This window comes from Calypte anna, chromosome 21 (genome assembly GCF_003957555.1).
Source record: "Calypte anna isolate BGI_N300 chromosome 21, bCalAnn1_v1.p, whole genome shotgun sequence".
Classification (NCBI taxonomy): Eukaryota; Metazoa; Chordata; class Aves; order Apodiformes; family Trochilidae; genus Calypte; species Calypte anna.
In genome coordinates, this window is record NC_044266.1 from 3,599,629 (window position 1) to 3,622,019 (window position 22,391).

The following is a 22,391-nucleotide window of genomic DNA, read 5'->3' on the forward strand; positions in this document are numbered from 1 at the left end:
GAATGTGTATTGCAATTGTCCAGCCTCAGAGAAATCCACCAGCAACAGGGAGGAGCTTTTCCCTTTTGATACATTGTAGATATAATTGTTGAAACCCAATTAAAAAAAAAAATAAATTGATGGTGACAGTCTTCAAAGTCAATGTGTTCAGAGCAGCTCACCAGGAGGGCTGCCTCTCAGCATACCAGGTGTTTCTGATGTTCCCTAGTGCAGTTTTGTTCTGAATAAATAGATCCTTTTGGGGTTGCTATTAGATACAAATCTTCCTAAAATGAAAGTAAACAATAACAGGGAGAAAACCCAAACCTACACACACACACACACACACACAAATGTGCAGGCAGCTGCCCATTCTACAGTACTGAATTTCATCCATAGTTAGAAAATAAAATAGATCTTCAACTCAGCCACATTTACACGTTAAATACATAAAATCCACTCAAACCTTGCATGTAAACTTTTTTGGATAACTTATGAAACAAAAAAACAAAAAAAGAAAATGTAAGTACAATGTAATACAGAGATATTCAAGTACAATAAGTTCCTGAATTGTTTTGCTTGCACCAGTGAAAGAACAAAAAAAGAGCTTTTGTTTGGTTTGCAGCCTCTTCAGGGAACAAAGGTTAAGAATTTGGAGCCTCAGGTAAAAATATTTGGATTTGCTGCTGACCTTACATATACTAAAGGTTTTGGCCTAAGAGGCTGGAAAACTGAGACTCTGTCCCTTGTTTTTTTCCTGGTCTTGCTGCTCCAGAGGGAGGGAAGAGAGAGGTTACAGCCTGTGCTGGCACTGCTCTGATCCCTGGAGTGTTATGGTTGTACTGTGGTTTGTAGAGAATTTTTCCTCTTCCCTCCCTGCCTAGATATTCACAGGCAGCATTTTGTGTGAGACCAGTAAGGTGCAGAGGGGTGGGAGTCAAGGGTGAAGAGGAATTCCTAAGAGGAATAGAAGGCACCCTTACCAGGGAAGACCTTGGTAAACGTGAGCCACCTGGCATATTTGCTGGCAACACACTTCTTGATTGTATCTCCCAGGCTCACTACACTGGAGGTCACCATTATGGTGTGGAGACAGCAGGAGCAGGAAAGGATTTTTTTGCATTAGGTGGAGAGAGCATCCCATTCTCTTCACACCTGGATTTCTTTTTTTCCTCCATCACTTGTCAGGTAACTCTGATCTTGCAGGAATTCAATCCTGTGAGCACAGCTGTTGTTACCAACCTCAGAGACCACCATGGGACATGTCTCATACATCTCCAGAGCTCACTGGGGGAAGGTTTGGCTTAACAGCTATTCTCAAGGATCAGTGGATCCTCAAAGTGTCCAGCTTGAGGGTTCTGGTAAAAAGGAAAAATGATCAAACTGACCCAGCCAAAACCCAGCCTTTTTCTTTGGCCTCTGTCTGAACACCTAATCCCTTTTATCAGAGGGATCCTGACCAGCTTTTTGTTGTTCTTTTTATTTTAAGGGAGGAAAATGCTTTTCCCTAGCCAGGGCAGCAGTAGGGTGTGCTCCTTAGTGTGGCACACACACTGCTCCTCTTGATCCACAGGGGCTTTTCCTTTTGGTTTTTTACCCCCTTCCTCAGATCTAGGGGAGAAGTTTAAACTCTGGACCTGCCAGGAGATGGGAACCAGCCTTTGGTAGAGCAGGGCCCTTCCCTTTGCTTTGCATGTCCCAGACTCCTCACCCTGGAGGGAAGCCCAAGGAGAAAAGAGCCCCAGGGGCTTTTCTGTGCCTGGCTGTGGGTGCCTTGCCTCAGACCTCATAAAACTGCTGGCTAGGAGCTGGGGAGGCACGTGGGGTGTCTGGCTCCTTGGCCTCAGCTTCCCACAGGTTGTCATAGCTGAAGTCACTCTGGAAGCTCTGGAGCTCAGCATAGTCATGGTAGGCTGCAGAATCACCATGCAGGCAGCTGGACTCTGGCAGGTCATAGGTGCTGAAATTCCCATCTGCAGAAAAACAGACCAAAGCACTCAGAGAGCTCCAGAGCAGTCCAGAGGCAACCAGATCTGGGCATGTGTGAGACCCCATGCTCCCTCTCAGCCCTCCTTCAAATGATGCTGATGGAGACTGAGGCAGGATGGGCTGCAGCACCCAAGCAGCCTCCCAAGAGTCTCACCTGGTGGCTGCAACGAAGGTCTCAGATGTTTCTCTTGCAGAGAAGAGACCTGAAAAAGAGACACATTGATGAGGATGACTTAGTGCTGTAGTCCTGGGTACCAGACACCAGGAATCAGCTCCCCGTTGGATCCCCCACCCCTGCTCCCCAAGATGCACCCCACTCCCAGGGCAGGATCCAGAGAAATGGAACCTTGTGTATTCCCCTGCAGCCTGCACGGCATGGGGCCCTGGGACTGCATTTTACAAACTCACATCTTCAAGGTAAGAAGCATCAGGAAGCCTCAGCTGGAGGCAGCATGAGGTGCCATAACTGTTAGGAGGGGGAGGCATCTCCCTGCAGTGACTGCTGGGCAGGGGTTGGCAGCTCCTCTTCTGCATGGGGTGATGTTGGGGTAGCAGGAGGGTTGGGCATCCATTCACCTGTCCTGAGCCCATCTGTCCGTGACACTGCAGGAACTGAAGAGAGAGACATTTGGGGACACTGACTGCCTGTTCCCTGCCAGCCCTGCTGTGAGCTTCAGCAGGATGGGCGGGGATGGCAGACATAGATCCAGATTTTTTCCCAAGAGATGAGCAAAACTGGAAGTGTAGCCATCAACAGGCACTCGTTTATCACAGTTGGAATTTTTTTGGGGGGAATGGATAAAGCGGTCTCTGTGTCTGACTCATCTCCAGTTTCTGTAGACTGGATCACATTTCTGCCTTCACTTTGGGGTTTCTGGCTCCTCTTGGGACTGTTGTGACATTTGGCAGGCAGTGATAAGACAGGGGAAACCTGTTCCCTTCTGACTCCTGTCCTGGCTTGAAAAAACAAAACTACACCATGCCGGGCCCCACCCCGAAATTAAGTTTCCACATCCACATCAGACAGCAGGAAAAGAAATGGCCCAAGGCACAACTTCTGGAGCCAAAAGCCTGTGTGCTGAGTCAAGGCAAGATACCTCTTCCAGGAAGCTGGAGCCGGGGGAGCTGGGTGTGTAGGGATCAGCGTAGGAGGGGGAGCGGGACATGGACGGCTTCTCCAGGGAGCTGGAGGCTGTGGAGGGCTGACTTCCCACCAAGCTCCAACTGTTCAGCTGAAAAGCAGAATGGAGACAAGAAGATGGCGGGCTGTTCCTTGGCTTGTTCATCCCCAGAGGAGATGGGAACAGGGGATGTCCCCACAGTTCAAGTCCCAGCACAGCACCAAGGGGCTGATTCCCACCTGGCAGACTAAGGGGACTGTTCCGGATCGTAATGAGGGGACTGCCCTGGAGGTAAGGCAGATGCACACTCATGGAGGGGAGGGAATGATGGAATCACACACTAATCCAGTGAGGAACACATGCTGGAAAGCCCTGAGTGGACATGCACCCCATGAGGTAATAACACTTCTATTTGGCGGTGCTTGGTTCCCTCAGAAAATGGTGCCCAAACACCTCAGGACCCCAGATAGAGGTTGTTCCACCTGCTGCTTTTAACTTCACCTCTCACTGACCATTTTCAAATGGAAATGGGTTTTTCACCTGACCTGGAGCACTTGCCAGGACAGGTATCCCCATGAAGAACATACACTGGAAAGCCCCGAGTGGAAATGCACCCCATGAGGTAATAACTCTCCTACATAGGGGTGCTTGGTTGCCTCAGAAAATGGCGCCCAACACCTCAGGACCCTGAGGGAGGTTGCTCCACCTGCTGTCTTTAACCTCACCTCTCACCGGCCATTTTCAAATGGAAATGGGTTTTTCAACTGCCAGGACAGGTATCCCCATGAGGAACATACACGCTGGAAAGCCCTGAGTGGAAGGGACTGCACTCTGTGAGTTTATAACGCTTCTACTTGGGGGTGCTTGGTTGCCTCAGAAAATGGCGCTCAGAGACCTCAGGACCCCAAGAGAGGTTGCTCCACCTGCCACATTTAACTTTGCCTCGCACCAGCCATTTTCAAAGGGAAATGGGTTTTTCACCTATCCTGGAACACCTGCCAGGACAGGTATCTTCATGAGGAACATACACTGGAAAACTCCAAGTGGAAATGCACCCCATGAGGTAATAACGCTCCTACTTAGGGGTGCTCGGTTGCCTCAGAAAATGGCGCCCAAACACCTCAGGACCCTGAGGGAGGTTGCTCCACCTGCCGTGTGTAAGTTTGCCTCTCATCTGCCATTTTCAAATGGAAATGGGTTTTTTCACCTGCCAGGACAGGTATCCCCATGAGGAACATACACTGGAAAGCCCTGAGTGGAAGGGATTTCACTCCATGAGGTAATAACGCTCCTGCTTGGGGGTGCTTGGTTGCCTCGGAAAATGGTGCCAAACACCTCAGGCACCTGAGGGAGGTTGTTCCACCTGCTGTCTTTAACCTCACCTCTCGCTGGCCATTTTCAAATGGAAATGGGGTTTTCACCTATCCTGGAGCACCTGCCAGGACAGGTATCCCCATGAGGAACATACACGCTGGAAAGCCCTGAGTGGAAGGGATTTCACCCCATGAGGTAATAACGCTCCTACTTGGGGGTGCTTGGTTGCCTCGGAAAATGGCGCTCAGAGACCTCAGGACCCCAAGAGAGGTTGCTCCACCTGCCACATTTAACTTTGCCTCGCACCAGCCATTTTCAAATGGAAATGGGTTTTTCACCTATCCTGGAACACCTGCCAGGACAGGTATCCCCATGAGGAACACAAACATTGCACCCTTACGCTGCTGAGGTCCAGGTGTGGCGGGGGAGCTGCAGGGCGATGCTGGGAGCTGCGTGAGGAGTAGGGCTCGTGGTACACCGAGGACAGGAGCTCTCCGGTGGGGTTTTCTGGAATGAGACCCTGGATGGTCCTCTCCATGTCCTGGCTTGGCAGCTGCTGGCCACAAGGTCCACATTTATCCTTGGACTTTCTGGCGCTGCTTCCCCGACGCAGGTCCTGGGCGGGCAGCCCTGTGCTTGACCAGATGGGCTGTGCCAGACACTGGAAGGAGAAGACAGAGCCTGGAGCTGTTGTCCCCAAGCCAGCCCTGGGGACACAGACCCATCCTGCAGCTATTGTAAGGTACCTGTGCATCAACATGGAGCTGGGGTCTGAATATTGGAAAGGGGCAGAGCAAAGGCCTGGCCCATCACCTCCCACACCCACAAGCTTTTAAAGTCTGGGATTTCCTCACAATCCCAGGGTCCCTTTGCAATCTGTACAAACAATCCTGATGGAGGTTTGGGATGGGACCCTTTTCCTATATCAGCAATGGCAAAGCTGAGCCAGGACACACACAGGCTCCTGGCATGGGTGTGCAAACATGGACCATCCCAGCAGTGTGTCCCCACACACATCCCAGCCTGTCAAGGGGTTCACTTACGTGGAAAGGCTGGGAATAGCCTGGGGAGAAGGCTTCTTCAAACCCCCTGCTCTCAGGCATCAGCATGAAAGACTGTCCATCAGGGAGAGAGCCACTGTTCTGGGAGAGGTGTGTCAAGGTGGCCACTCTCCCTCCTGAAGCCCAGGAGTTGGTACGGCCATCAGAAGTGAGGGACCCTCTCCCATTGCTGGCAAACTGGATAGGGAACAAGAACACCACATAGGGACAGCCCTCTGGGTGGCTGCCCCTCACATCCCTCCCATACTCCATCCCCTGAGCCCTGCCGCCCCAGCCCTCCCTGCCCACACAAGCCTGTGATCTGGGTTGTGCCCCCCTGGCAATGAGCTGCCCACTGTGGCAGGGTCTGCAGCCCTCTATGGCTGAGTAGGTGGCTGATTCCAGCTTCTAGGTGGCTGATTCCAGCTTCTAGGTGCAGAAGCTGAGGGCTTACAGGGCTGAACCCATCCTGCCTGCAGCAAGTCTCCCTTCCTTTCAAGATCCTCTTTGTGTCCTTGGGCCAACTGCACAGCTCTGTCCCAGTCTGTGGCCAGGGGGTTGCTTTTGAAGGCAGGGATTACATATCCCTGTGTAAAGTGATAGTGGCCTTCAGAATAATTTCTGGGGATGGGCAACTTCACGAGAGCCTTTGAGCTCGAAGCAAAATCTGTTGTGTCACAGGAGTATCGACACGTGGCCAGGGACGGGACAGACTGGAGTCCTGGGAAGCATCTATTGATCACCACGCAAACCCACAGCATCTGTTACCTGGCTGGGGTGGGGCAGCTTTGATCCTGGGAAACTTTCTGATCCGGAGAGGGAGGAGTCGGCGTTTCGAAACTGAGCTGTTTTGAGGCAGTAGAGCCACTCCTGGTAATCGGCATAGCTGCGGCAGATCACCCGGATCGAATTGATTAATCGCCCTGTAAAATCATCACTCACTGGCACTGCCTTCCACTGACACAGCATTGCCTTCAGAAACCTGCAGAAATCCCCTTGTTCCATCCCTCCCCAGTTTCTCCTGGAGTCTGGAGATCCTGATACCAGTCTCATCGCCTTCAGAAACCCACAGAAATCCCCTGGCTCAGAATCATCCGGGTTGGAAAGGACCTCGGAGATCACCAATTCCAACTCTTGCTCCACTGCCACTGTGTTTCCCAGCACTGAGTGCCACGTTCAATCTCTTTTTAAAAACCTCCAGGGACAGAGAAACCACCCCCTCCCTGGGCAGCCCATTCCAATGCCTGATCACCCTCTCTGGAAAGAATTTCTTCCTAATATCCAACCTAACCCTCCCCTAGCAGAGCTTAAGCCCATGGCCTCTTGTCTGACTGATATCTGCCTGGGAGCAGAGCCTGACCCCTCTCCTGGCTCCAACCTCCTTTCAGGGAGTTGTAGAGTGATGAAGTCTCCCCTGAGCCTCCTCTTCTCCAGACTTCTCCATCCCTCCCCAGTTTCTCCTGGAGGCTCTGGAGATCCTGACACCAGTTTTGTTGCCTTCAGAAACCTGCAGAAATTCCCTTGCTCCATCCCTCCCCCAGGCTTTCTAGGATGGTGGAGTCACCATCTCTGGAGGCATTTAAAAGGCATTTGGACATGGTCCTTAAGGCCATGGTTTAGTAGCTAGATTATGGTGTTGGACAAAGGTTGGACTGGGTGATCTTAGGTCTCTTCCAACCTAAACATTGATTCTGTGACTCTCCTGGCATCTGGAGATCCCAGCATCAGTTTTTTTGCCTTCAGAAACCTTCAGAAATCCCCTTACTCCCTCAGCTTCTCCTGGGGTCTGGAGATCCTGACACCAGTGCAGGGACCATGGGGATGCTCAGCCTTTGGTTCTGACCCATTTACCCCTGCCTGAATGCATGACAGGGACAAATACACATCTTGAGGAGGAACCCATGAGCCACGCTGTGACAAAGCCACCACCGGGTGCTGCTGGCTCCCAGCCCCTCCCTGCCACCACTGCCAGGGCACAGATGGGGATGTTTCCAAGCCTGGGTGCTGATGAGAGCCAAGAAGATGAGCACAGCAGCTCAGCCCAACCCCAGAGACCTCCGTGGCTGCTGCCAGCACACCCCTGGGCACACGCACCTTCTATTAAAAAGGAAGTTTTGTCATTCTCTTCAAAAAGCACTTGGATGGCATTGAGAGGCAGCTCACCCTGTTGAGAGAGAAGCAGGGTTAGGAACATGTGGGCAAGCAAAGAGGATAAACCCCTGAGTCCTGCAGGAACCTGGCTACCAAAACTCTGCTTCCACAGAGGAAAAAGGCTTTAGGAACCTACATGCAAAGTTTTCCCAGGTGAGTTTTCCAGTTCTTACAAAGTCCCTCTTAAGACGTGAGTTCAGAGAAACACTCTGTCCCTTCAGAGCTCTGTTTTCAACAGGTTCCCAGAGTTTAATGGCTGTCTTCTCCAGAAAATTTTCCAAACATGGTCCTGACCCAGGTTTTAGTGACCGGATTGGGACGTCCAACCATGCAAACAGGAATCCCCACAACCCATACCCTGCAAAGCCTTACAAAAGCAGGGCTGAACCCTGCAAATGCCAGCTGGGGAAACATGAGCTCCTGTGCTATCCCACACAGTTGTGAATGCCACTCCTGAGACAAGGAATGCCACTCCTGGGACCAGAGCAGGGCTTGCTCCTGGCAGGCACACTGTGTGTGCCCCTCCTAAGAGGGAGTTGAGGCAGGGAAGCACAAGCAGCTTGTCCCTGGGAAAAACTAGAGTCAGGAGATACCACGTGTTATGTCCCCAAGTGCAACAGTGCCTTGGCATGAAGATCCATCACTGTCCTTTCTGCTACCACCCTGGTGCCCCTTGGCCACCCTCACATCTACCCTGGGTGCTGGTCTGTGCCCAGCTCTCTCCTGCAGGATGGCCAATACCAGGCCATGGCAAACACAAGATTTGGGAAGAAGCCCAGGAAGGAAAATTCCCTTTTCAGGCTGCTCTCTCCCAAAAATCTTTTCAAAAGATGCAGTTAATTGGGGTTCACTTGCCTAAGTTTACAGGCTGCCAACCAAGGTGTCCAGCAGAAACCCCTCCTCATGTCCTCCCTGCAGAGCTCTCCCAGCTCTGTGGGCTCCCTCCAGGGAACGTGGCTTTGCCACAGGGGAAACGTGGAGCTGGGCCACGTGTCAGTGGTTTGTGCTGGCCAGCTGCCTCCCTGCAATAGCCTGTGGGCACACACAGCCTGCTGTGGTATTGCTCCAGCACCCAGAGTGATTTATGAGCACCACAGGAGGGCTGACCTTGGGAGGGAGAGCTCATGCCATGCTCGTGCTGTCAGAAATGGATTTTGATGCTTCAGCTGGCACTAGAGGTGCTGCAAGGCTGCATGTGGAGGTGGCAGGGACTGCCTGCTCATCCTCAGCATGTCCAGGCACCAAGGAGCAGTGTGTGGGGCTTGCCTTGGCTCCATTCTCCCTCAGGAAACAGCTCCCAGAGTCCATGGGATGGGGATGAAACACCCAGGGGCTGGAATCCCACCTAGGGAATTGCAGGAGCATCCCACAAGCATCACACCAGCTGTGGAGAGCCCCTCCAGCCATTCTCCCCCCTTGCTGATTTACACCCTGCCCAGGGCCATTTCCCACCAGCTTTTGTCCTGGCAGGATCAGCCCCTGCCTTCCCCTTCCCTGCCTACCCCTCCTAACCACCACCACACACACACTTGGCAGCAGCAGCTCCTGTGGTTTGTGTGAAACTAAAAAAACAACAAAAAAAGAGCAGGCTATTCCTTCACACACCAATTGCAGGGCTCAGGGAAGGGAAGTTAATTTGCAGAAGCCCTGGGAGAAGGCTCCTCTGCCCTGACATGCCTGTGGAAAATCAGGTTCCTGCTGCAGTGTCACAGGCTGGTGAATCACCTCCAGGCTGCACAGAGCCCTGCTCAGGCACCGTGGGAAGGGAACATTGCATGGACAAAGCAGATGAAGCTGGTTTAAGGTTTCAAAAGAGATGAGTTCATCTGAGAGCCCAGCCCAAGGCCCCCTTACGTGATGCCCCGTTCCCAGGAGCTGCAAACAACATGTTCCCAAACCCAGGCTCTGACTGAGGTGTGTCACACAAGCCACCAGCTGCTGAGAAACACACTTGGCTGTTGGCCTGAGGAGAGCTCTGCCTGCTCTGTGTGCCTCCCTTTGCAGGGGGATGCTCCAGGCACCATCTCCCTTTGAATTAAAAGCAGCCTGCATGGCTCAGGGCCTGGGGGGGGACACGGTGACACTGCCTGAAGGAAGGACCTGGTGAGTTCAGACAAGACTCCAGTCTCTGCAGGGTTTCCTTGTCACCAGCTCCTCTCTCAGGGCCTGAGGAGGATGCTCAGCTCCACTCTGCCATGTGCTGGCAGTGCTGCACCTGCAGGGTCACAGACAGTTCAGTGCTCTTTTTGGCACAGAAAACAGGACCAGGAAGCCCAGGGCTGTTTAATAGGCACTGCAATGATGTCTGATGTCAGCAATCAAGTTTAAGGGCTGTTCAGCTGGCAGGCAATGCAGACGCAACTCCCAGGGCAGTGCTCAGGCTCCCAGTATTGCCCCTACAAGCACAGACACACCAGTGGGCTCCAGCACCTCATCCCACAGCCCCTGGAGCACCCAAACCACCACATCCTCCTTGGCCCTTCTGCTGGCACACCCAGACATTGCTCCAGGCCCTTGTTCTAGAGAGGGAAAAAAGCAGCAAAGGCCTCTCCTCTCTGTCTCCCGGCCAACCAACTCGCTTTGTCCTTCTCCACCAGCCCCAGATGTGCTCCCTGGAAGCTACCTGCTGAAATTTCAAGTGGTCCCACTGAGCAGAGCCTGGGAAGCCAGGGAAGGACTCTCTGGGGTTGTTCCAGCTCCTGTCTCAAGTCAGGGAGTCAGGCTCTCTGCCAGAACAACCACACAGGAACATGCCAGCCTCCCTCCTCCAAGAGATTCAGATTCCTTGGCAGCTGGATCCTTTCCCTCCCCACCCCAGGGGGCTTTTTTGGTGGTTTCTTTTTTTTTTTTTGTAGGAGGGCAAGGTGTTTCTCATGGGAAGATAGCTTGCAACATCCCTCTGCCAGCTCACCTGCCAGCTGGCAAGGGAGCTGCATGGAAGGAAAACCCTTGGCAACACAGGGAGCACCAGGGAACCCAGGTGGAGGGGAGCAAGGAGCCAAAGAAATGCTGGAATAGCCAATGGGGAGGGGTGAGAGAGAGCAGGGAGGAGCTCCAAAAAAACTCACCTTAAAACAGAACCCGTTGGGCTCTTCAGAGACTATCACCAGGGTGGAGGGGTAAAGCACCAGCAGTCTGTCATGCTGCTCCTTGGAAAGGAAAGAGAAAGAGGGACGCCTGGGGAAGAGGGATCTGGAGAGAGAGCCCTTTGCTTTGTCTCTCTGACAGCAGCCTCAGGCCAGAGCTCTGCAAACAGCTGAGCTGCTGCCCTGCAATCAGGCTCCAGGGCTGATTCCCCCAGCTCGAGCTGCCAGCCCTGTCCTGCAAACACTCCTGCAAGTCCCCAAGCCACAGGAGCTTCTTTCCTTTCAGCAAGATGTGGGTAAAATGACCCTTTGGGGCCCTGTTGGATTAGTGGCAGCAGGCAGGCAGGATTCTTGATCCCCAGAGCTGTGTCCTTACCTGGAAAGGCAGATGCTGAAGCTTCACTTTGGAAACACAAAGGACATTCCCAAGGGATTCCCTCTGTGTCCCTCTCCACTCCTGGACAGGCATGTTCTGCACAGACCACCTCAGCTCTTCCTTCTCCATGGAGCTCTGCTTCCACTCAGCCTAGGGACAGGAGCAGGATTGTGAAGCAAGACAGACATGTCCTCCCCTAAGAGTTTAGGTGTCCCACCTCAGGAAACTTTCCAAGTGTGGCAGAAGTAGGAAAGAGTAAATTAACCTGGGCAGCAGCCAGCTTTCCATCTGGGACTGAATAATCACCCTTGGTATCCAGCATCACCTGCACACTGCACCTCAAAGGGGAACACCACTGTTTTACAAGGGGGGAGATGGAGACAGGGAGGGAAGTAAAACACCCCACAGAGACAGCAAGAGAAGACAAGTCTCTTGAATCTGGTCCTGTTGCACAGTCCCCTCCTTCAAATATTTTGTAAACTCTGGATAATTGCACAAGCAGGCAACTGGGGGAGGATTTCTCTGAAGCAGACCCCAAACTCTGCTCTTTGGCACCTTTGGGTCCCTGGTTTCCTTTCCAGTACCCTGTCAGAGCCTCTTGCAAAGCCTTTCCCTTGACCCCTTCCCTGACAGGAGGCTGCACAAAAGGCAAGACCCAAAATTAGGAGCTGTGTGGCCCTAAGGGCATCTGAACACACACACACACATACACATACACAGTTCCTCCTGGGCACAGGAGGTCAGGATGGGAAACATTCCCCCCTCTCACTGTCCCAAGACACTAACCTGAGAGAGGAAGGGCAAGCCAAGGCTTCCTCCATTCAGCTGGATCTGTTTCTCCAGGTGAAAAAGCCACTGCTTCAGCTCTGACTCACTGGAGCAGAACACGATAAGGGGATTCAGCTGAGGACCTGGATATGCAAGACACAAGATGAGCTCTGCAGATAAAGGCACCAAATGCAGCCCCAGCAGGTAAGCAGCTGGCCAGAGCTGTCATGCTCAATACATCACACCATGGGCTGCCTCTGAGTCCCTTGCTCTCTTGGCACCATGCTCCTCTCCTCCCTGCACACGTCCTCACCCCAGGCTGACTGCTCCAGCACCTTCCCACCTCCTGCCCAGGCAGCCACAGCTCCACTCTGTCACTTTTCAGGCCTAAGCCAGGCCAAAACCAAAGACAGCACAAGAATCAAGCTTGAAATCAATAGATTTCAGCTTTAAAAGACCCCAAAGGTTTGTGAAAAGCATTTGTGTGGGCAGAGAGTGTCACAGTGTGCTGCTGCTGCAGACAGCCTCACTCAGCACCCAAGCTCCATGCTTGTTCTTAGTTTCACTTTGGTGCTCAGTATGTAGAACACCAGTGACATTCTGACACTTTTTATTTACTGCTTTACCCAACACAATCTCTGCCAGACAAGCTGTAGCTCCTCTCAGACATTTTCTTGCAAGGAGGCACAGCCCTGTCTTGTTGATTTGAAGGTTTCCAGCTATCCCTGGCTTGGTAGCATGAGCAAAACAGTCTCACACCCCCTCTGCTACTCCAGACATAACCTAGTGATGTTAATAATAATTTCTAGCAGGCTGCAGGATGTGTATTATGATTAATAATTTACTGGTGACTTCATATCAAACCATACTTGGGGCACACGGTAAGATCTGGCTTTGTAGGACTTGAAAGTCTTCAGATAAGCAAATGCACTTTGCTCTCCTGTGGGATCCTTCATCCTGGCACAATTTCTTGTACTGGTTATGAGCAATAGTTGATTAAGACTTTGCAACACGTGTCTCTTGGGACACACACCACCACAGAGCAGAAGTGTGGAATCTGAGGCAGAGACTCCCTGAGTTTCCAGAAGTCCCTCCACTCACACAGTGTGTACAGGTATATAAACCACACCATTGTGGTTCTGGAACTCTGGCCTTTGTTTCTGTGCCTTTTCAATGGAGATAAGCTGATTCCTTACTTTATGACCTGCCATGGGGGTATACAGGTGCTAATCTAGATATTCTGGCACCTCTGGATACTTCTGTGGGAATTGAGGCTCTCATATAAGCAGCAGGAATCTCTCTGGTAGTGCATGACCCTTCAGGTGGCCCTGCTTGCTCTGCCACCTCCTCCAAGTCCAGCCCTTCAGACATATCCTGAGGGCTGCTGGTGTCACCACATCTAAACAGGGCCCCAGAGGAAGAGAAAATGAGAACAGAAACTCCTGCCTGAGTCTAAGCCATGTCTGGAGCTCATGCAAGGAGCTGCTGGGGAGGTCGGGAAGCAGAGCCTGAAAGGCTGTTGCTAATTCAGCTCCTGCCATTCCCCTCAGCCCTAAGGGCACATTTGTGACATTTGTGGCAGGGCCATGACACAGCCACGCTGAGTAACCTGTGCTGGGGCCCTTGTGCTCTTTATTTCTGCCCTATCCTTCCTCTTTTCTTTTTAATTTTTTTGCAAACACTTCCAGAGGAACATTAGAAGCAAGAAAGCCCCTTCCCCAGCAGCAGTAATTTATTACCACCCAAATCTCTCCACTCTCTCTCAGTGGAGACCCTAAAAAGCTGCAACACTTCCAGGGGAGGCAGAGGTAACTTGAGGTGCCCAACAACTTCACCAGTGTCAGAGGCTGGGCAGGAGATGGACCACAGGAGATGCCCAGCTGCCATCCACCTCTCCATGCCAGGGTACCAAGGGACAGCTCTGCAAGCTTCCAGGCTCCATCCTCACACTCCCAGGGATCTCATGAGGTACCAAAACACCCTGGAAAGTGCAGTTCATGGGGAACCACTGATGTCACCAGATTTCTCAGAGTCATGAGACAAAAGACTTCCACCCTGCCTCTGTGTGTGGCCAGGAACAAGCTTCATATCCCCTCCATGACTTGATTTCTCCTCTTCTTGCTGAAACAAAACTACTCCACTGATCTCCTAGCAATCCCCAACACTGCTACATCCCTGTTTTCTTCATGTCACTGTTTCCTGACACATGAAGCACTCTGGGTCACAAGGGCCTTGGTTTGTTCTCTCTCTAAGCAAGGCACAAACCCAACAACAAAGCTTCAGGCAGTTTTCTACCCAGCCACACTCCTGTGTGTTTCCATACAAGCAGAACAAGTCCACCCACCCACCCCTAGGGCAGAAGCTCCTGACAGGTTACACCTGGAAAAAAGTTTTCCTTCATTTTACAGTCTCCTGGAAAGGGTTGGAGAGCCCAGCCAAGTACACTGCCACAAGAGCACAACTCAGCAGGCTGAAAATCCACAGGTTTTGTGCCAGCTCCTTTTTATAATTTAGATTTTTGTTTGAATGTTCATTGTACAACTTTCTGTCTAACAGAGGACACCAGAGTACAGACAGTGAGCCTGGGACACAAATGAGCTTTTTTTTTATTCTGATGTACTTGCTTTTTGTACTTCATGCTTTAACTACTACACCTGGGGGCTCTCCAGTGCTGTAATTCAGCAGGAATAAAGAAGGGAGACTCACTGACCCTCTCTGTTCTGCTCAAAACAAAGATGCACCAACCTGTAACACAGAAAGCATGCTCCTCCTGCCCAGTGCTTTTCCCAGTCTCAATCTCACACACATTCAGCTCTTTCAGAGGCAGCAGACCCTGCAGAAGAAGAACACACTGTAAGCTGGGGGAACGCACAGAAAACCTCTGCAATTGATGCTGGAGTGGAAGTCCAGACTGGGCAGCAGGCTCAGAATGCAAAACCTTGCTCTGAAGGAAAAAATTTGGGAATTGGATCCATCACATTCCCTCAAGGAAAAAGGTTTAGCAGTTCCTCAGGCTCCATAAGGCCAGTGCTACAGGAATCATCTGCTTTGCTAGCAAGAACACTTTATGCTCCAAGACTTCCATTTCTAAGAGAAACTTCAGAATTGCTGATTTAACACAAGATAGCCAGAAGATGGAAATGACCAGAAATCCACATCGAGCTATCTGGTTTCTGTAATCAGAGTTCTGTAATCAGAGTTCTGATGCCTCTTCTGTGTCTGGAGATGCACAGATCTCCAGACGTGGTGCTCTACCCAAAGATAAGTCCAGGAAGCCTCAACACCTCCCACCCCTGCTCCTTCCTGCCAGGCCTGCACAAACCCTCTTTCTCTGACCCCAGAACCAAAGCCAAGACCTCAGCTGGCACTGAGATGCCCCCCAGATGCCTTACCTGGTGGGTGAGCCCATTGGAGCCCATAGATTGGAAGTAGAGGTAAGACTGAAACAACTCCAAGAAGCAGTCTATCACCTCCTGCAGAAAAAGATACATTTGGGGCTTTATCTCTGGATGCCTTCTTCCTTCTCCTCCTCCCAGCTCCCCTCTGCATCTCAGTGCACAAAAAAAGCCCAAGGGTGGCTTATCCAAGGCTCACCACTGCCTCTCTGCTGGTGGATGTGCTGCCAGCCCAGCAGCTGAGCAGGGAAGCACAGCCCCAGTTTCCATTGGGATGGAAGCCAGTGAGCACCATGGTACCCATGGACAACAGGACAGAAGTGCCTGAGCCATGCAGCAGCCCAATGAAGTCTCCAGGAGTCACATTTCCCAGAATTTCCCAGTCCTGCAGGATCATTCCACACCCTGGGAAAAGAAACACCCACAAAAAGATGTCACAGCTTACCTGGCAGTACTGAAACTTTAACTTGACCTTGGAGTAATAGATGATTTTCCCCAGGTTCCTGACAACTGTTTTCTTTCGTCCCTTCTTAAACAGGCTGGGAAACCTCTGGTCCAAGTTTTCTTTCTGGCTTTCCTGGTTCTGAATACTCTGTACCAAGGATTCAGGGAAAAAAAAAAAAAAAATCAGAACAGGTGGGGGCCTGATGCCTGGAAGATGCATTCCCAGAATACCATCCCAGAAAGGCTTCCTTGGAAAGGCACCCTGGCCAGGCACCCAGGCTGGGCTGTTTGTTGTTGGATCTCTGTGCCAACATGGAGCTGAGGTTCAGTTACTGCTGGGAATTTGTCCTTCCTAGGCAAGGGGTGATCCTGACCTATCTGAGTCAGTACCTAACAGCCTAACTGTTTGCTGGGTAGGGAAAGAGGGAGTGCAGAAGCACATCCAATGTTTAAGGTCACCCAACTCTACGCATGACCTCCTGCTACCCTAATCAAATTCTCCAGAAGAAAGGTTTTCTTGGCTCTAATTCCACCTGGAATTCCTCAGCTCTCCCATCCGCTCATATCCCTCAGTTCCTCTAGGTGGAATCTCTTGGTTCAGGTGCCCTCAGAAACTTCTGAGGCAGAGTCCCACAGCCAGAAAAGCAGCTGCAAGGCACTGAGGTGTGAAGCTGCTCATTGCCAGGGCCAAAAGCCAGCAAGCACCCTCAGAGGGGGCTTCCCTTGTTCCCTACGTTCTAATTATATGGAAATTCTTCCCCCACCCCAACAGCCCCGGGCTGCTTTACACTATCTGGATCCAGAGTTGAGAAGCTTTCCCTGCAGTTTCCACCAGGAAGGAGGTTTTTATTTCTGGGATGATTTCCTTGGGAAAGGGAAGGGCTGTATCCCAGCAAGGCCACAAACACCACTGGTTCCCCCCCAGGGTCTACACCCCACTTGTCTAACTGAGCCTTAAAGGTCAGATTTGTTGGACATCTCACAGACCCTGGGATATTAATTCCCAAGCAAAAGAGAAAGCCTGGTGGGAGATACAAGGTTTGTCCTGCTGCTCTGTGGAGCACTGGGGATGCTTCCAGTGAGGGTCTGGTGGAGCTGGCAGACAGTGCTGGCACCAGGCTCCCTGGGGCTCCATACACTTCTGTCCAAACAGCATTTCCAGGAATGAGCATGAAGGAGCTCCCAGGGCTCAGCCCAGGGTTTCCAGCAGCCAGAGCTTCCCAGCCACTCAGCCTGGTGTGTTCCTGCTCCTGCAGCCCAGTGCCAAGCAGGCAGCTGCAGGAGCCCATGAGAAATGTTGAGCCAGCAGAGCTGACCAGATCTGTCCTGCTGGGGCCTCCATGAGCCCCCTCACAACCATCCCAGGGACACGGGCAGCCCTCAGGGGACTTGGTGGGACAGGGACAGGAACATCATGCTTTCAGGACCATCCCACTGGCAGAGCTTAGGTGAACCAGGGCCTCACTGAGTTAACTCTTTTTAGGACACGAATCAAGCCCTGCTCAGTCTCCCTTCAGCTTTTCCTCCTTCCCACCCAAAGGCAGGAACTGAGAGAAGGAAGATCCACTCACTGGAGGAGAACAGCAAACTGGAGACCATCTAAAGAACCTGAAATTGCAAACAAGTCCTGGTCTACTGAGAGCTGTCCCTGCCCACACAGAAGGTTTGAACCAGAAGGTCCCTCCCAACCCAAACCATTCTGAGATTCTGATTTCCCATCCAGCTCCTTGCAATTCCCAGGAACATTTACCCAGATCCTCCCCTGGAGGTGGGAACCTGCTGGCTGCCAATTAATCATCTGACAGAGAGGCAATCAAGCACCAGAGCAAGATCAGGTTTGTGCTCCTGATCAGTGTCAGAACAAAGAGCAACTGCTCACCTGCCAGCTGGGGCAGCACAAACAAAACACTGCTGGGGTAAGGACTGCCACCAGCAAGAGGGAGAGGATGAAGTAATGAAATTAAGGACACAGAGATAAGCAGCAGCACTGCTTACCAGCTGCCTGGGTGATGCTGCTGCTGCCTGGAAGGTGGCAGCCAGATTCCTCAGGAATAAATAAAGCAGACTGGGAGCTGGGAATCCAGCAGTCCTTTTGGCAAAGAGTACAGCACCCACAGGGATCCTCCCAGGGTGAGAAGGGAAGAACTTCCATTGCCACTGTTGGTGTGGCAAGAAACAAACAGAACCTCCCACTTCCAAACAGGTATCCTGTGTGGGTTTAGCTCAAGGGTTTGCTGCAAGACTGAGATGACAGCTGGATTTAGTGGCTTGGCATCTCCAAGACCACAGACAAAACAGGATCCTGCCACTGAAATCTCCTGTCACTGAAATCTCCTGCCACCCTCCCAGCTGCAGGGCCCATCCCTGGCCAACCATGCACCACAAACCCCAACAGTCTGATCACCCATGAGCAGGTATTGCTGTTGTTGTGCAGGGAGAAATGGGACTGTTCAGCTCTATTTCAGGCGGGGTTTTTCCTTTGACCAGGCAGTTCTCTCGTGGCTTCTTCCTACCAATTTTATGTCCTTCACTGGGGACTTCCCAAAATGAATACAACATCTGTGTATGCACAAGGAGAACTCCCTTCACAGCTTTTTCCACAGGTTCCTGCCCACATCTTAGGACAGCAGCAGGAACCTGGAGATCACTAAACCTGACAGCAAGCACAAATCCTCAGGAAAAACAAGCAGAGGGGCAGTGGTGACACCCACCTCCTACCTCCTGTTTTTCATTCTAACAGCATCCAAGAAGGCTGCAACCACAATCCCTGTTTTTCCTGCTGGGACCTGAAGTTCAAGGAAAACCTGGTCTGCCCACAGGCTGGGGTCAGAGCTCAGTTCCCCAGCAGTGTGCAGGCTGAAGGGTGGCACAAGCAAACGAAGTGGCCACAGCTGCCACCTCCAATTCTCTCTGCAAGGCCACCAGCATGGCTTTCATCCAGCTGTCCCTCAACAAGCATCCCTGGAAGCCCTGGGATGTCCTGTGAGGGTTGGAGACCCCTTTTACAGCTTCCTCCATGAGCATCACTTCCATCCCTGGCCCACACCCTCCCCAAAACCAGAGGGATCCCTCAATGTGCAGCCAAAAAGAACAGGGACCAACATATGCCAACCCTCTGGAGCCCTCCCCAGCCAGTGCAGTCCCTGAGCTGGGTGGTGCTGGTGAAAAGCCCTCTCAGCACCATCCCCATTAGCTCATCCTGCTGGCTTTCAGGCAGTGGGGATGGTTGGGAACCTCATTCCTCTGGGGGTTTGTTAAAGCACTGAGGTTCCAGCACTCCCAAGTGCCCTGACATGTTCTCCCTCCCTCTGCCTCATCCTACAGGTAAAACAAGTTACTAATTAACCTGCTGCAGCCCCCAGTGACTCCCAGCTGAATCACTAACCCTGGCAGCAGGAAGAGCTCAGCCTTGCAAGGCTGCTGCCCCGGGGGCTCCCAGAGCTGCTCTTTTATGATAAAAGAAACAAATGAGAAGCACCCGCTCCTCTGGCACATCCTTTTCCCTCTCAGTTTTGCTTGGGTTTTGCAGGAGCCCTCACTGGGAAGTGTGGGAAAGGAGGCAGAAGGTTGCTTGGTGTGAGCCCAAGGTCCTGAGGCCAGCTGGGTTTCAGGGATGTCACTTGTCCCAGTCCCAAACTGCCCGCCTTGCACACCCCATCTCCTCTGAGGCTGCGTGGAAGAGTCCCAACCTGCCAGCTCCTCTTTGGCTGGGCCTGCAGCATCCCACCTCCTGCTCTCTGAGGTTTTTCTCCTGGAAAGATGGGAATGGGAAAGGGACTAAGCTGAGGCTTTCTCCAGGCCACACACAAAGCTTGTGGCTGAGCAGGGAGTTAGAATCTTGTCTGCCCCAGGCAAGGGCAACATCTAAACAACTTCTCCACCCTCCTTCCTTCCCTGAAGAGATCCCACATTCTCTTGTGCTCCCAAAGGAGGAATCTCTCAGTGAACTTTGCTCTGTCAGCCTGTGGGATTCATTTCCCAGGATCTGCTCACACAAAAGCTCTCCCTGCTTCCCCTGGACCTATCTGGGGACTGGTCCCATCAAGTGCTGCTGCTGGCAGTGAAACTGTCCCAGTTCTGCTCCCTGCTCCCCACCTTCAGTACATGTTCCCCAGGAGAGGATGGCACTCACTCACAGCCACCTCAGAAGCCAGGATCCCAGTCCTGCTCCATTCCTGGGCTCACAGTGGGAAAAGCAAAGGTCATTCAGGTTGGAAAGGACCAACCTGGGAGCATCTGCATGGGACTGCAGGGTTCCTGCCCTGGGGAGGAGACATTTACATTGCTGCAGCATCCCAAAGAACACCAGCAGGGCTGCTCCTGCAGTACACCTTGACAGCTTCCTCATCACCAACATACACCTGACCAACACCTTGAAACCCCAGTGATAACAACCTGCTGCTGAGCTCTGAAATTACCTCTACCTTGCTGCAAGTCTCTGCCTCAGTTTCCCCTTCCACCATAACACCATGGCCTATTTGTCCCACAGCAGGGGCAATGCATGCCCAGGACAGCCCCAAAGCCCCCAAAGCTCAGTCCACATCCCTGCCCAGCCCACAGGGACCAAGCAAACATCTTGGGGTCCATTTTTTCACCTCTGCTTTCCCCGAGCAGTGCTGGGAAATGGGCCATAAGGCCACAAGGCTGATAGGTGCCTGGGACAGACCTGCCCTTCCTGATTACCTTCCTAAGGCTTATTGCTAATATGCTGCCTGCTCTGTCTCATTCCAGTGTGGGAATGAATCATCCCACCTTTGAATGTTCCCTTCCCTCACAGCCTGCCTAGAAACAAAAGAACCCCAGAGCAAAGGGGGGGGGGTGTGTGAGACTTTCCCACCACATTGCCCTCAGCTCTACCCTCCCACCCCAACACAAACCTTCTGGATGCTCGATGGGGACCCCGGAGCAGCTGGCTCTGCTGCTGGGAAGGGCACAGGGCTCAACTGCTACCCCTTGATCCAGACCCCACCATCCCTCTTAAACTCAGCTCTGGGTAGGAATAATCTCTGGGAGCAGTGGGGAAGGGGGTTGGATGTGTTTGTACTTGCCTTTCCTGGAATATATTGGAGAATTTTGTCTGTGGTCGTATCTCTCTCCTGCCCTCCTTCTATACCAAGGAAGCTGGGCAGTTTTTTCTTGACACTTTGTCTACAGAGAAAAAAAAAACCAAAACACACATGCAAACACAGATCTAGGCTGATGCATAGTAATTTCTGCCCAGAAATAAGGAAGCCAGAAAGCTAAGTAAGCAATTTGTCACAGGCTTTCTAACCAGCCCAGCAAAGGGATAAACAGCCTGGGAGAACTGTTTGGGGTTTGTGCTGCACTTTTTGGTGTTTCTTGCCTTTTTTACATGTCTTTGCATAGCCAAACTCACAGCAAGGTTCATCCAAGGTCCCCACATGAGCATAGGACCTGGCTTTTCCATTGAAAACAAAGACTAAATCCAGTTCTGGTGATAATTCCAAACTCTGGAGGTACATGTCCACACACACCAATACAGACTCACTAACAGGTTTTCTTTCTATCTTTGGGGGTTTCCTGTCTCTCTCCTTCCACTCCCAGCTCCCCTCTCATTGCAGTAACCAGCAGCCACTGATTCCCTTTAGGAAGCACTGGACCTGGTTGTTGGGATTTCCCAGAAGTTGCTTTCTCAACCAGATTGCAGCATTCAGTTCAGCAGAACCCAAGCTTATCTCCACAGGGATCCACAAGCCTGGGAATCTGGTGGGGACAGGAGGGGTTCTGGGGCTTGGCCACACCACTGCAGCTACTCAACATCAACCCTTTAGGGGCCAAATTCCCCAAATGATCCCCTCTCTTTTCCCCCACAGCAACTCCACAAACTCCCAGGGGTTTGATCCCAATTTACAGCAGGGTAGGAGACCACAGGGATAATTTCAGCATCTCCCCTGGCTTCAAACCCCCTCAGCCTTAAAGTGTTCATGAGGTTTGCCTCAAAACCCAGTACACTGAACCCCCCATTGATGGATTTGGTGGGTTCTTGAGGAACCACCCTGTTCCCAACAGAATTCCTTTCCATCCCAGAGCACTCAGGATGGGAAGGGCACTGTTCACGGGTGGGCAGGTACCCAGCAGCAGTGCTGATGGGAGCACAGGAAAGGGGCAGCTGGGACATCCCCCCAGCTTTGGGGCACCTGGACCAAAATCCCCAGAGGATTTCATAGCTATCTTCCCTCGGGGTTACAAACAGGAGGCAGAGCTGGGATTTGGGGCTTTCTCTCTGGAGTAAGAGGAGCCTGAACGTTGCTTTTTCACAACACAGCACCACAACTTCGGGCAGTGTGGCTAAAACCCAAAAATCCCAGGAGTGTCAGGCACTGCCTGTCCCGGGGAGGGGTCTGTTCTCATTTCCAAAACACAATGAAATAAATCATGTTTCTCCCGGGGGCAGCCTCCCGGGGATACTCCACTGGCAGAACCCGAGGATTCCTTCCCAAAAAAAACCTCGTGGGGGTGGCTGTGGCACTGCCCGGCACCCCGCAGCCCCCCGGCAAAGCCCCTTTCTGCTCAGCACATCCGGATCTCCCTGTCGGGAAGGCAATCCCTCGGGAAAAAGCAATCCGGAGTGCAAACTGGAGTACTTACTCTTTCTTCAGCGAAGGTTTCCTTCGGAAAGAGCCTCGGAAGCCCCCAGGTGCTTGGGGGACACAAGTGATGTTCCCCATGCCGGCAGCGGCTGCGAGCGCCGGGCGGGGGTCCCGGGG

At 52.1% G+C, this 22,391-nt stretch overlaps 1 protein-coding gene across 1 annotated transcript; it reads right to left on the reverse strand.

Moving 5' to 3' along the window:
* Positions 1-1,427: 1,427 nt before the first annotated feature.
* Positions 1,428-22,387, reverse strand: PLEKHN1 (pleckstrin homology domain containing N1). Its single transcript, XM_030463718.1, has 16 exons — positions 22,273-22,387; positions 20,712-20,811; positions 15,665-15,811; positions 15,217-15,297; positions 14,570-14,657; positions 11,843-11,967; positions 11,057-11,206; positions 10,663-10,743; positions 7,538-7,607; positions 6,212-6,366; positions 5,447-5,641; positions 4,804-5,064; positions 3,066-3,200; positions 2,377-2,580; positions 2,123-2,171; positions 1,428-1,952 (listed from the first exon to the last, which is right to left on the reverse strand). Exons 1-16 carry the CDS (start codon positions 22,350-22,352, stop codon positions 1,759-1,761), a joined length of 2,115 nt encoding a protein of 704 aa, XP_030319578.1. The 5' UTR covers positions 22,353-22,387; the 3' UTR covers positions 1,428-1,758.
* Between the last annotated feature and the right edge of the window lie 4 nt (positions 22,388-22,391).